The following is a 14,443-nucleotide window of genomic DNA, read 5'->3' as shown; positions in this document are numbered from 1 at the left end:
GCCAAAACTGGCACACTTACTCCATCTATTTTTTTAAACAAACAATTTACTAAGTTTATTTTATATGTAGATCGCGAATTGATGGTTACAACGAAAAATTTAGGCACAGAGGAAATCGTTTAAAGTCTAGGTCCTCGGACTTGGACAAATTTTGACAATTATAAGACAGCTAAAGATCTAGGATATATTAACTTCTGTAACACCTCAAATATAAAAAAATACAACTCTGAGACCAAGACAACTTTTCTAGATCACATTCTAGAAAAAAAAATTTCGCGCTTGGCTGTATGCACTCGACGCATACGATGAGCCTCGAAGTACTCGCGGGTGTTCTCCCACTGACAGATCGTTTCGCGGAACTGTCCTTCCGGTTTCTTATCCGTTGTGAAGTAATGAACCCATTGGTAATAGAAAACTTTGAGAAGCTGCTCGACAGAAATCCACAAACAAGATTCATGAGTCTCTATTACGAGTACATGACGCTGGAGATTGGCCCTTCTTCATTCAATTCCTCTCGTGTTTGCCTCCAAGACTTTTATAGTTCCTCTGTAAATTTTGATCTGACCATGTTGCAAGAAATCCGTGGAATACCAGATCACCATCGGTCGATGGTTGTTCCCTTAATTTTTGCAAACAAGTACCACCATGTTAGTAACAATAAGAGTTTTTTTCACAGATGAGTCAACTATAAACGCTTCCACTGGATTTGGAGTATTCAACGAATTTCATAGCGCCTCATATCAACTGCAAAAACCCTGTTCCGTATACGTTGCGAAACTAGCAGCCATATTTTACGCAGTAGAGCAAATTGCCTCACTACCATCTGATCACTATTTTATTTTTACAGATAGCCTTAGTTCGTTGGAGGCTATTCGATCAATGAGGCCGATGAAGCACTCCTCGTATTTCCTGACCGAAATCCGAGCTAAATTGAGTACTTTATCTAACTGCTCCTATACTATCACCTTAGTTTGGGTCCCATCTCATTGCTCAATTCCGGGTAATGAGAAAGCGGACTCGCTAGCTAAGGTGGGCGCTATGGAAGCCGATATTTTTGATCGACAAATCGCCTTTGCGGAATTTTTTTCAATTATCCGACAGCACGTCCTCACCAACTGGCTACAAAAATGGAATGAGAGTGATCTGGGAAGATGGTTACATTCTATTCTCCCACAGGTATCGAACAAGCCATGGTTCAAAGGATTGGACATGAGCCGTGACTTTATACGTGTCATGTCAAGGCTCATGTCTAACCACTACTCGTTAGACTCGCATTTCTTCCGAATCGGGCTCGCAGGCAGCAATTTGTGCGCTTGTGGTAGTGGCTATCACGATATCGACCACGTGCTTTGGTCATGCACCCTACATTGTGTTGCTAGATCCGAGTTATCCACATCCCTCAGGGCCCGAGGAAAACAACCTATACGCCCGTTAGAGACATCTTGGCGAGCCTAGATCTCGAATATTTTAATTTAATTTATGTGTTTTTAAAACGGATCGATCTAAGGATTTAGTAGTTAGCGTCATCTTGTGTTCTCTCAAGTTGCTAGGTCTGCATCGGTGTACCCCCATATTTGTCTTTTTCTCCAGTATGTCGCTTAGTTCTAGATCAAGAGCACATTGCTCTAAAAAACCTTTTGTTTTCAATCCCTACCCTGCCACCCGTTTGTTACAATTTGTTACCCCTAACCTCGAGATAGCCGCGAGTAATCGGCCCCCGCTTTACTAACGTTAGTTTTAAGTAATTTTGTAACCCAAACGATGAATATCGGCTCCGCTCCCCGTTAGTTTGAATTGCTAAAATTCTCATTAAACGACACTCATATAGAATGTGATTGACGGTGCCCCAACACAGGTACATATCACTATTGGGCACCTTTTTAGGGGTACCAGTCAGTGCTGTAAATTCTCAAAATCATTTGATCATTTTTGATGAAAATGAGAAAAGCAGATATTCGCTATCAAAGGGGACCTCCTCCGAATGGGTGATATCAGTTGCTTAGTCATTTGTCGAAGGCATGGATCATTCTCATTTGAGAAACGCTATATATCATTCAATTGAGTGGTGATTACCTCTCACCCCAGCAGGCCTGGGTTCAATCCCAGTCGGCGCCGCCGGGATGTTCTGAGGCATAACATCTCTGATCACGCCTTCCTTCGGATGAGAAGTAAAGCCGTTGGTCCCCGGTTCATGAGTTGATGGGTCGATAGGTAGGGTCCAGGTGTGGGAGCTGCCTTCGTGGCACGTCGGTAGCATTGGTGCTCAGCACGGAAAACAAGATCGACGGAAAAAACAAACCAAAGGAAAAAAAAAACCTACGCACAAACGGAGCTCTGGTCGACATTCCGGCGAAAAAGCTAAGCCAACCCGACACCAACCTGACTTCTATCAAACCCCAACCAGATGTTGACCCGACATTGACCCAACATAAACCAAAAATTGACCCGACAATAACACGACATTGGGTCGACATCAACCTTAAATTAGTCCTACATTGATCCGACATCGAGTCGACTTGTCTGTTCGGGACCATTTTGCTGGATTTCTTCCATACTCCACTGTCGTATATCAAATGATAGTGAGTGACTCAATTGACAGTGACAATGAGCTTCGAATGAGAAAGAGGCTCTTCAAATTATGGTCATGTGAAAATTCGTTTACACAGATTTTATTGAATGGTTGTATTGGTTCATTTTAAATCGAATGATATGAAAATTTACAGCACTGGTACCAGTAATCAAATTCTAAATGAGCGCCGTTTAAAAGAAATTTTAGCATTTCACACTAACGGGGTTCTACGGGATTTTTACATGCGTCTAAGACATAAAATCTCAACATTGAAAAACATGTAATATTCAGGGATGCATTTTAAAGATTTTGGATAAATTTTAAAGATGCTGGGACTTAAAAGTGTGTTAATCCCAGCATTGAAAAAAAAGTGTTCAAAATGTTTAAAATTTATCCCTGAATGTTGTATATTGTTTTTTTTTTCAAGATCGATCGAGATTGTATGTACTAAACTTTCCCTTACCTGATGATTCTGTAGGTTTGTGTGGGCGGCTTACGCTTTGTGAGCAAATGGCTTAAAACCCATTTTTTCTACAAATGTCGACAGGCCCTTTTCTATTGTTGCTCCAGATATGGAATATCAACAGTCCTTCAAAATGTAAATGCTTCTTAAACTTTGAAAACATTTTATGATCTTCGTCGTGATTTTTTTTTTTTCTTAAGTCGGGACTTGGATTTTTTTTTATTCCGAATTAAAATTCCGGAAAAAAAACAGAATACAATTTAATGGACTTAAAAAGGAACTGAAGATTCTCCGATGAATATTTTCTCGATGTTTGGAAAAATCCTTAAGCTACCAAGCTTCAAAGATTTTTCGAATTTCTGGTCTTTGAATGTCAAGAGCTTACACATTTGTCCAGCCCATTTTTCGACATCCAGGATTTTGGGTCATTTTTATTCGAAACCTCAGAAAATGTGTGATAGGTCTGTGACAATTTCGAGATCACTGAAATAGAAAAAAAATCTCATTCAGACAAATTTTAAAAACAAAATATTATTATTCGACAGTTATCCACGTCTGTTTGTAACTCTTCTTGCCATAGTTTACACGCTAATTTTTAATGAATCTTTTTTCCACAAATTTGTTACTAAATCGATCTGATTTCGATAATTTAAAAAAAAAAATTTAGCATGCTTGGCATACACAGTTGTACACACCAACTGCTCATTTGTTAATAACTTTACACAGAGTTGACGAAACATAGTTCTTTTCGAAGCAGTAGATAGAATACATTTTAAGCTTGTTATAAATACATAAAACAAAGTAGATTTTAATTCTACACAGTTCGAAAAAGTAGTGTAAATTTCTGTTCAATATGATGCACATAAATGGAGCGTCACATATCATATAAGTTTACATTATAAATCATGTAAAGTTCTGAGACATTTCATGCAATGTAGCAAATATTGTATACAAAAGCCCATCTTTGTAAACAACATTGTTTGCAAGTTGCTCGGTTGTGTGAAATGAAATACAAGTTTACGTCGATGAATGTTTGCATCACAATTAAAATTCAGAATTTTTATCTGTGTAGTAATAAACTGTATTTGATTTTGCGTTGTAAAAATGAAGTGAGAAATACTCGCTGCACATCTCGGACTTTAAGGGTTTCATTCATTGGTGTTGATTCAAATGTTATCTACTTTTTGCATATCTATAGTACACAGTTAAAATTATTTTGTAATTTTACACGAATTTCCATGCACATAAAAAGAGCATGCATATTCATGTAAAATTAAATTGGTTTTTAAATTTAAACGACTTGAACTTTACATGCATGTAAAATTAACGTCACTTGAATTTTACATGTATGGCTTTAGATGGGCTCACTTTGTAATTCTACAGGACATTTAGAATTACACGCATTTGGCTTTTTGAACGAATTTGCATGAAATCGAACTGATTGTCAAGTACGCGGAATTATCACCCACGTGGAATAACCCGCCTTTACGGCACAGTACATACCCTAAACTTCCACCGCTGCATCAAAACGATCAGTCAGGAGAAAAAAGGAACCACGAGCGCATTTTTGAATGTTTTTCTATTTTTTTCTGTATCCAAATTTTTGATTTTCTGCACGAACTAAAAGTGCTCTCTGTATAAAACACTTTAATTAATATTTTGTCTGTCTTCCATTTTCTATTTGCGGACGCGCGTATGCACGATAAATCGTTCCACATAACTAAAACTGAGCGCACAAAACAAAACAAACCGAGCGGAGAAAAAACTGATCGAATAATCGGTCTGTCCGCCATATTTGCTTTCTCAATGTTTGTTGATTAAAATTTACACGAGCATTATCGTTGAAAATTCGATATTTTTCCAAAAGGTTTTACATCGCATGGAGAAAATTAATCGAATAAACGTGTAATTTTATGAGTTTAATCATGCTCTTTTGAGGTGCATGATTTTTAATGTAAAAACAAATTTAAAAAAAACTGAGTAAAAAGTTATTAACAAATGAGCAGTTGGTGTGTATAACTGTGCATGCCAAGCATGATGCCAGGTATTTCAGTTTGTTTTTTATTTGTTTTTATATATATATTTTTTTTATTATAGTCACTTTAACACTCTTGGGTCATTCGTGACTTGTCCGGGGGTGAGATTTGAACTCGTGACTTTGGCGTGAGAGGTATGGATGTTAACCACTACGCCGGGGTCGCCCCCTTGTTTTTATATAAAATACCTCAAACATTGGTTTCTAGATGTAAATTACATTAAAAAAAAAACGTTTTAATACAAAGAGTTCAAAAATTTACCCAAAAGTTCTTGTTTTAAGATTTATGTTAATTTTTAAGTGCCCAAATATTAAACATTTCTAAATTTTGCATTTTTCCGAGATTTTTTTTTTTGTACAACAAAGATATTTCGAGATATAGGTTATTAAAAATTTTCCTAACAAAAATGTGAATCATTGCCCCATAACAAACAATTAGGGGGAAATGGTGTAAAACTTGCCGGCGGTGTAATACGCACCACCACGATTTTTCACCTAATAGACACTTTGTTTATTTTGGACATTTAAACTATTCTAATATACAAATTGACTATTTCTGCCCACAAAAACATTATAAAAATAAAAGTTTATTAGAGTACCGTTCGATGTAAGATTTGTTTATCGGTTTGTAAGCATAGGCAAACATAATAGCATGCCTAACATTTGATAAATGCATTTACCAGCTTCGTGAGGGAAGATGCATAAATGACGTAGCATAGAGTGACCAGTCATGTAGAAAAATACACCGTAAAACATCGTTAAACGTTTGTTTACGTTCATGAAGCACAAACTTTCGACCCCCTCCATCTTGTAGCTTATTTTTATACATAGCTGGTTACCCAAAAATGCAACGTCATTTATGCATCTTTCCTGATCTGTGTGAAAACAGAATGTTTTTCGATCACAAATCAGCATTTTTAATGTCCAAAGTTCTATGTTAAGGGTGGAACAATATACACCGTGTGGTTTGGTAACTCCTAAGCAGCCGTAGACATTTAAATTTATGTTATGAGTAGCGTGAAAGGGGAGTCCGTATCGATACGGCAACCAGAGTTGAAAAAATCACGAAAGAACTTTTGCATAATTGTTTACTATGAGCAATCATTCACATTTATGCAAAATTTCGGCCATTTTGGATGTTGTATTTTTTTCCCGAAATGGCGTCTTTGACATTTGTCAATAAAGTGTAGCACAAAAATGTTGCTTCTGAACGAAATTACGTCTGAGGCAAATTTTTTAAGAAAAGTAAAGTGTTTCTTGGAAAAATGTACACGGTAATTTTGTTTTAATAATTTTGAGTAAATATTTCAAGAAGTAGGGTAAATGGCTCTAATGTTGGCCAATGGATCTAAGATTGGGCCCATAGCTAAAAATCTGTGTCATTGGGACGGTACTCATGGATATTTTTGGTTGCTATTGAAAATTTAGTCGTTTGCTGAATTTATGTTTCGGCCCAAATTAGCGGCATTTAGGCCGACATTAAATCCATTTCCCCTAGATTTTTTTCTTTGCTGTCTGACTTGAAAACGCTCGATAGCGACCGGTAACGTCACCAAGCATAAACTTTGGCTCGTCAATTGGATCCAGTGCTTCCTGCAGTTGATTCTGAAGATCTGGGAGCTTACCGCCGGTTAGGTCTGACCAAAAAGTGAGTAGCAATCAAACGAAGACATTTGTTTGATTGACTGCTGTTTCCTTTTTGACAAGTTTTCGCTACTTGATAGGCACAGTGTGATGGAATGTGAATGAGTACTAAAATTTAGCGTTTGGTCTAAAAATCAATCGACCTAATGACTTAAGAATGTCGAATGGTTTATTTAGCTGAACTACGGCAATCGGGGAAAGGGTTAGTTTTTATGGTTGTTCATAGTATATTTACCGCTTATTGAATGGTAATATATTAATTTTTAGATATTGAAACCGACTTAAGTTTAAATTTTAAATCTGTTTCTTATTTATGTGTTTACGTTGTTATTTTATTATTATTTATCAGAAGGAATTCATTTTTATTCGATTATGTTGTGGTGAGTATTTTAAGTATTCAATCAAAAGGAGAAATGCGAGATAAAAATCGGAATATGAATAAAAATATTGCTTGACAAAAACATACAATCGAACAAAAAGCAACTTGGTTATGTTTGTTAGAATGTCAGAGGCGGACAAACTGATTCACTGATGACTGAGCTGTTATCTAGTTTTTTTTCTTTTCCTTTATAAGAGAGATTTCCAGCCGCAGGCTGGTTCGTCTTTTCTTATCTAGTGTCTGACCATTATCAATGCACGAAAGCCATATCATTTCCTAGCACCGTTCGGGCGCGACTCCGCGCAATTATCACGATCTTTAACAAAATTTTCAAAATATAACACCCCAGACTAGAACTAAAATGTAACGGAACAAATCCAACGAAACAAAAGCAACTCAAGAGAAGCGCCCAACAATTACAACAACCTTCATAACCAGCTACAGAAAGCCACCTAGAGATAACTGCTCCATTCAAATGGTTACCAACTCTACCAACAACCAACAAGATCATCGGTAGTAGAAACAAGTAGAGTTCCTTGTCCGAACCTAACCAAGGAAATACTGAGGCGGGTGTGCTTTTTTCAGCTGCTATATTTTGTGATTCCTAAATTTTGATGTGAACTCTACTTGAGATTTACCAAACAAATATAGTTATACTAATCAACACGATGCAACATTACTTTGATTTTTTTTTATTGTTGGCTTTGCCATTACCAAGATAGAATTTGAATCGTAAAAAATCAAGACAAACGAAGATAGAACAAACAAACATACCCTAAGAAGCTTTTCGTTTCGAAACTTAACTGAACAGGGAAAACAAAATATTTACAGAATTCGTGTACCAAAACGGGTTTAACCACCACCAAGTTCGGGGAGTCGAAGGGAAAGCCAACGCACCGAACAACAAAAAAAAAAGTAAGCCAATCGAATTTGTGGTTATTATATTATTATATTGACACAATCGCACCAATTTCAGTTTCATTTTTTCGACGAGCAATTTGCAGTATTTTTTTTCTTTTGGTAGACGAATTAAATAAAATTGCAGTGATGCAAGTAAAGAGGAGGGAACGAGAAACTAAAGAAGAAAAAAAATCCAAAGGTTCGAATCTTGAGGTAGGTTGCGAAAAAGGGGACGAGCCCAAGGCGAACAGAGGTGCCAAGGAAAATGAATGCGCAGAAACGAACACAATCGGACTGATGTGGAACGGAAAACGGTATGGGGATGATGATTAGAAAAATGATCTCTCGCGAACGATATGAATGAGCAGATATTCGGAAATCATAATTCGTGATTGCAAAATAAATAGTCCAATATGAGAGGGTATTTTATGAATAAAATAAGGACACAACAATGATGATTATAGACAATGACGCGTCCACTGTGGGGATACAGAAGTTTAAGAGCAACAGTGCAGTGCGCACGCACGGCCGATGACGATGATGATGGCGATGGCGACGGCGGGTTGATAATACGGGAAAATACTAGCTTGAACTGATAGTATCAGCTTACTCACCTGCTACCTGCTGCTGTTCCATGCCGGGATAGCATACACACTTGGCCGGATGGATCTCGAACAGATTGAACAGATCGGCCAGTAGGACCACCAGATTTTGCTTCATAGCTCTGTGTGCCAGATGGGGAAGGGGAAAATCGTTTGTTAAATTACTGCTCTAGATCTGTACGAGTACAGCTGCACTGGAAGTGATGGGGAAATCATATAAATAGAATGACTCACCCTCGCATGTAGGTTATGTCCTCTGGCGTCATGTGGAACACTGAGTATGGCAAACTTCGCTCGGAAAAATTACTAATTATGAGGATGTTGTGGATTGAGTCCTGCAAAAGAGCGGCATTATTGAAAGGCTAATGAAATCCATTTTCGGTTGCTTCTGATAGCAACAACTAGAACTCACCTCTATGGTTGGTACGTGGTTGAATTTAACAGTATGCCAAGGAACTAGTTTGGGACAGTAGTACGATATTAGATAGGCTAAACAGACTCCATCGCACAGCTCCCGGAAGTCTCGCATCGGTGCAACCGAAGGACTCTGCAGCCGTTGACCCTGTTGACGAATGAGAGAACACGATTCAAAAGAATTGCAAAACAATCACGGTGGTACAAATTAGTCAAAGCAGTAAAAAAAGAAACTCACGTATTCATCGACTGCAGGGCCACTGCCTCCAACGCCATTCGCCAGCTCGTAGTCGATGCGCCTTTTCAGCGCACTGCATACGTGCGAAATCCAGCTCAGTAAGGCAGCTTCGTGATGCTGAGCGCCTTGCGACACATTGCGGCCAGATATTCTGCAGATGAAGAGAAAACGTAAAAGACAGTCCAAATTAGTGGATTTTGATTCAATCAATTCTATTCAATTCACTGACGATGATGAAAAACGATTATCTTCATCCATAGAGTAGTCGTCATTAGCGATAGTTTGATCAATCACCCATTTCACTCATTCAGAGGCCAATCCCTCTCACATTAGCAAATAAAGATTACATTACGAACCCCGACAAGGTTGCCCGAGTCGTTTCATTATTCAAATTGTCACCCCACGCGCTCGTGTCCATTACAGCAGACCACCAGACAAATCAACTTCCCGGAATAGGTCATTCATTCATTCATCTGAATCGCTTCAATTTTAACCCCCACACGCTACCAGCCAGTCAGTCAGCCAGCCAGGTGTGTGCGTAGAAGATAATTCTGTTTATTTCTGCAAAAATGTCGTCATTGTCAATATGTGGAAACTTCTGATTCGGCGGTCAGTCACTGCCGCGGATGATACCGAAAGCATTCCTTTGTTCTTATCTGCTATGGCTGCTGCTGCTACTAGGAACTTGAAGTGGAAAAGAGCACACACGACTAAATTAAGGCAGGATCAGTTTACCAATTTGGCGGGTGCTATATGTAGACGACTCCCACGATGTTTGTTAGGGTTGGGGTTTCTTTTTTCAATTAATTCGAAATCGCATCATCGCACAATGGGATTTAAAAAAAAAAAAAACTTCCTTATTTTCGCACTAAACTTCCCGAAGAAAAATCGTGCCGTGAGCAACCACTTAGGCAGTCGATTTCTCATCAAAAAATTTATCTTTTAACGTTTAAATATCCCGTCATATCCAGCGGCAATTTGAGATATTGAATTGAATCCTTTTTTTTTGAAAAAAAAATCGCATCGCATAGTGCATCGCTTTCCATCATCTCCTATGAATGCGATTCCGTTTAAATAAGGAGGATGATTCGCATCGGATGACACATACGGATTGATGGGATAATTCATTAAAGATTGGATGAAATTAGTGATCAATATCGTTGATCCTGCATCCATCTTTGACATAAAGGATGAGACGTAAACAAACATGTCATGTAAAATTAAGTGCTCCGAGACTGAAAAGTTCAAAAGTACTAGCGAATTCGTTTATTATCAGGGTTGGAACCAGTTTTTAAAAACAAACGAGCAAACTGACGTTTGTCAGAAAACAGGCAGACCCTATCTTGATACCTGATCCAGGTTGTAATTGAATACTAAACGGATTTGCTATACGTTTGGTTGAGCTGACTTTCGCGTCTAATATGACTCAATTTTATGTCAAAATTGACGCTCGTATATGTCACTCAGAGCGTTTAAATTTACATTAATTTTTCTAAGTGTGTGGGTAATCCTAAATCCAACAAAGAATTCGCTGGTATGCAGCCTCAGGGTGGCCACTGAGCTTGAGCTTGAGCTTGATTGACCGTCCACGGTTGCTACTCTGTTACTGCCAGATCAGCTGTAATTACACAGAGAACCAATAGACGATGCTTGGGACTAGCAATCATCCTCAATGTGTAAAAACTGTTGATCTTAAATTAGGCAATATTAGCGCCGGCCGCGCCCGAACACAGGTCAAGAAAGGAATGGGAAGGATTGTGTTGACATGACACTCGCTTTGATGGAAGCCGAGAACACCTCTGCACTTCCACGAGGAATCACTGGGATGTTGAATAAGAGGGTTGGGTTTGCAGCAGGGTTCGTTTTGGTAAACGATAAGCTGAATTGATGTCCTAACGATCATATAACGCGAAGGAGCTTGGGACTAAACCCACGGTCTTCTGCTCAGTAAGCAAAAACGTTTGCCACTAGGCAGACGACCACCTTTTTAATCACCGAGTTGCTGTTATTACCATGTAGTCATATTAACAAATAAAACGATTGACGAATCTTGAATGTGGATGGGCCTGAGATTAGACTCATGATGTTCTGCTCAGTAAGCAAAAACGGTTGCTCTAAGGCCACCGAGCCCCTCATATCACATAATACCGTTACTCAAATTTGTGTATCCATTCAAACCCGGAACCAACGACAACAACGAGTTTCGCAAAATACACGATACACAAGCGATTTTACCATAAATCTCTTTGATATGTAAGGATCTGGGACCGCGTTTTTCTGTTCAGTAAGCAGGCCACTGTAACCGACGATCTTTCAAATCCGAAAACTAAAAACTACGAAAAAGTACTTAGGCCTTCATTAAGTTCCACTTTCACGCGACGTTCAATGACAGAGTCCTGTCCAGGATTACATCTGAAAAATCCAAATCTGGCCAACGCCCACCCTAAACCTAAACCTGTTCTAATCCATCTGAAATGACTAACGAATGGAAGACTTTGACTACCCAGCCATGCAATAGTCTCATTCCGAGCCTTATGGCAACTTGATGATTCTATTGCGCTCATCTTTTGGCACCACCCAGGGGAGACTTGGTCCTGTACCCAATGCTTAACTTATCTCCATTCCACTCTGCTACTCGCATTTTTTTTGTGATATAGTGGGCGAAATATTATTATATGAGACAATTCAATGCAGACGTCTTTCCAAATTTGGCAGATCGACAGGTAATCGGTGAGTTACCACGATAGTTGCTATTCAACAACTCGACAACGTCCCATCGTCAACGCCTGCTATGAGAATTTCCCATTGCAGACGCCAACGAAATGACGTCATCGAGCAATCGATCAACTACCCTGGTTATCGCCTGGTACCTTATAGCACGATGCTAGGAGGCGAACCGGAAGAATCGATGATCTACCTCTCCCCCTGCAGCCTCAGGGTGGCCACTGAATTTAAAAAAAAATCCCAGGTTTTTCCCGACCGGGACCAAATAAATTTCAGGATGCACATGGGCCGGGACCAACGGCTTCACTTCCCTTCCGAAGAAAGACGTGACTAGCGATTTTAATTTTCAGAAAAATCCCACCGACCTCAGCTGAGTTTGAATCCAGACCCATTGGGATGAGAAAGCAGTCACGCTAAACACTACACCACCGGCGCCGGATAAACGATCGATGATCTATGTAGTGTTAAAAAAAACCATGATAACTGGTGGTCATATTGAATACCCGGGACCCATAGACCACATCAGAACACATTCCTGGCGTTTCGAGGAAGTGGTCCGTACCTTCCTCCTAGTATAAATAGGAGCTATCATGAGATATATCAAATATTATATATAGAATGCTCAGGGTGGATGCTGGATTATTGGGCCAAAGGTCAGTAGGCCAAATGGCCATTAGGTTGTAAGGTCAGGTCAGTAGTACGAACGGTCATTTGACCAAATGGTCATTAGGCCAAATTCCGGAAAATTATTTCCTAACACTTGCGAAGAAAATTTGCTGGTTTGAAAAGGAGAATAACCAGCAAATAATTGAAGGATAACTAAAGCTATTCCATATTGAACTCAAATCGCCACTAATTATTCCGTCTCATGTCAGGAAGAAGAAGAAGAAAAAAACTACTATAGAAATTCAGGGTATATGCTACCTGGAATTCTTATTCAAGTTCTAAAATATGGATATTTTTCACAAATTTTAATTTTGAACATTATTTTTTTTAATTCAAATGTGTCCGGCCATTTGGCCGAATACTTGAAAAGTTCATTGGAGTTTTGTTGTTCTAATTATTTTTGGCACAGTAATTTCAGCGTGTCATAAAATTTAGATAAACAAGAAAATAGAAGATTCTTCCTCCTTCTAAAAAAGCAAAATTCTTCGATTGACGGTTTAGCGACTTTGCAGTCAGTTTAAATGTTTATAAGAAATTTGACCATACTGAGAGGTAAGCACATATCATCGGTAAGAGACGTGTGTTTGAGAAAATTTTGCGAAAAAATCTAAGGACACCGGTGGGATTCGAACCCACAATTCTCATTCAGTACTACACGGGTGCATTGCCAATTGATCAATTTAGATGGTCAAGTTTTGAACCCATCACATCATGCTTTCGGCGCTACTGTATATGGACGAGCAAATGTAAAATACTGTGGTAGCCACAGCATAGTTCTGTCAAAACCTATGCTTTTTCGTTGATCCATTATACAACGGTGGGCCTATATGGTATATTCCCACCCTAGTCTGTGTTTGTTCACATCGACTGATACTGAGTGGTTGCGGTACAAGCACATATCGTCAATAATAGACGATTTTTGTGTATTCGAGAACGGATTCGAAACTCAAATGGCGATCGATGCTGTCAAAAATAGGGATTTTAGTGACTATGTTGAAGAAATAAGTGACCAAACAGTGACTTATAATTGTAAAACAGTGACTAAAAAGTGACCTTAGGGAAGAAAATTAGTCGTTCTGATTAGACTTCTCCAATAAAATTCTCATAAACACTTAAATATGTACGATAAGAACCTTTAAAGCGAAAGATTCAACAGAAAGTTTATGACTAAACCTCCAAGCTAAAAAAACCCGAAAAACCGGAAATTCACAGGGAATTTTATTTTTCCTGAAAATACCTGGAAGTATCAGGGAATCTTATCATTACTCAGGAAATTTAATAATTTTCTTACTAAGAATGCATTTTAAAATAAAAACATTTAATATTTCTAGTTATTTTCCTTCACACATTGAACTTTATAGATCCAGAATGGATTAATCTTCAGTAACAAATACCTTTTTTAAATTCAGATAACTTTATTAACGAGCTCAATACTTCTGGACTTATGTGAAAACCTCAATAATTTTCTTAACATCTCTAAAGCAGGCCTGGGTTCAATCCCAGTCGGCGCCGCCGGGATGTTCTGAGGCATAACATCTCTGATCACGCCTTCCTTCGGATGGGAAGTAAAGCCGTTGGTCCCCGGTTCATGAGTTGATGGGTCGATAGGTAGGGTCCAGGTATGGGAGCTGCCTTCCTGGAACGACGGTAGCATTGGTGCTCAGCACGGAAAACAAGATCGACGAAAAAAAACAAACCGAAGGAAAAAAAAAAAAGTTCTCTGAAAATCTGGGAACTTCTTGAAATTTAAATTTAGTTAAACTGATGGAACTGAACTCCCCTGCAATTTCCTTTGTTTTTGGAGCTTTG

At 38.6% G+C, this 14,443-nt stretch overlaps 1 protein-coding gene across 28 annotated transcripts in view; it reads right to left on the bottom strand.

Moving 5' to 3' along the window:
* Window positions 1-14,443, bottom strand: part of Patronin (patronin) — a 282,903-nt gene that overhangs the window by 117,534 nt on the left and 150,926 nt on the right. For all 28 annotated transcript variants that reach the window (XM_065221870.1, XM_065221881.1, XM_065221891.1 and 25 more), the window contains exons 5-8: window positions 9,245-9,395; window positions 9,005-9,154; window positions 8,827-8,927; window positions 8,605-8,714 (exon numbers count right to left, since the gene is read on the bottom strand). In XM_065221870.1, coding sequence (XP_065077942.1) covers window positions 8,605-8,714; window positions 8,827-8,927; window positions 9,005-9,154; window positions 9,245-9,395 — 512 coding nt within the window. The remainder of the gene's footprint in view (window positions 1-8,604; window positions 8,715-8,826; window positions 8,928-9,004; window positions 9,155-9,244; window positions 9,396-14,443) is intronic.

Source organism: Ochlerotatus camptorhynchus, unplaced genomic scaffold, assembly GCF_037179485.1.
Source record: "Ochlerotatus camptorhynchus isolate MF236.1 unplaced genomic scaffold, CSIRO-AGI_Acam_v1.1 ptg000150l, whole genome shotgun sequence".
NCBI classification, from domain to species: Eukaryota; Metazoa; Arthropoda; class Insecta; order Diptera; family Culicidae; genus Ochlerotatus; species Ochlerotatus camptorhynchus.
This window is presented reverse-complemented; position numbering and strand designations above follow the sequence as displayed.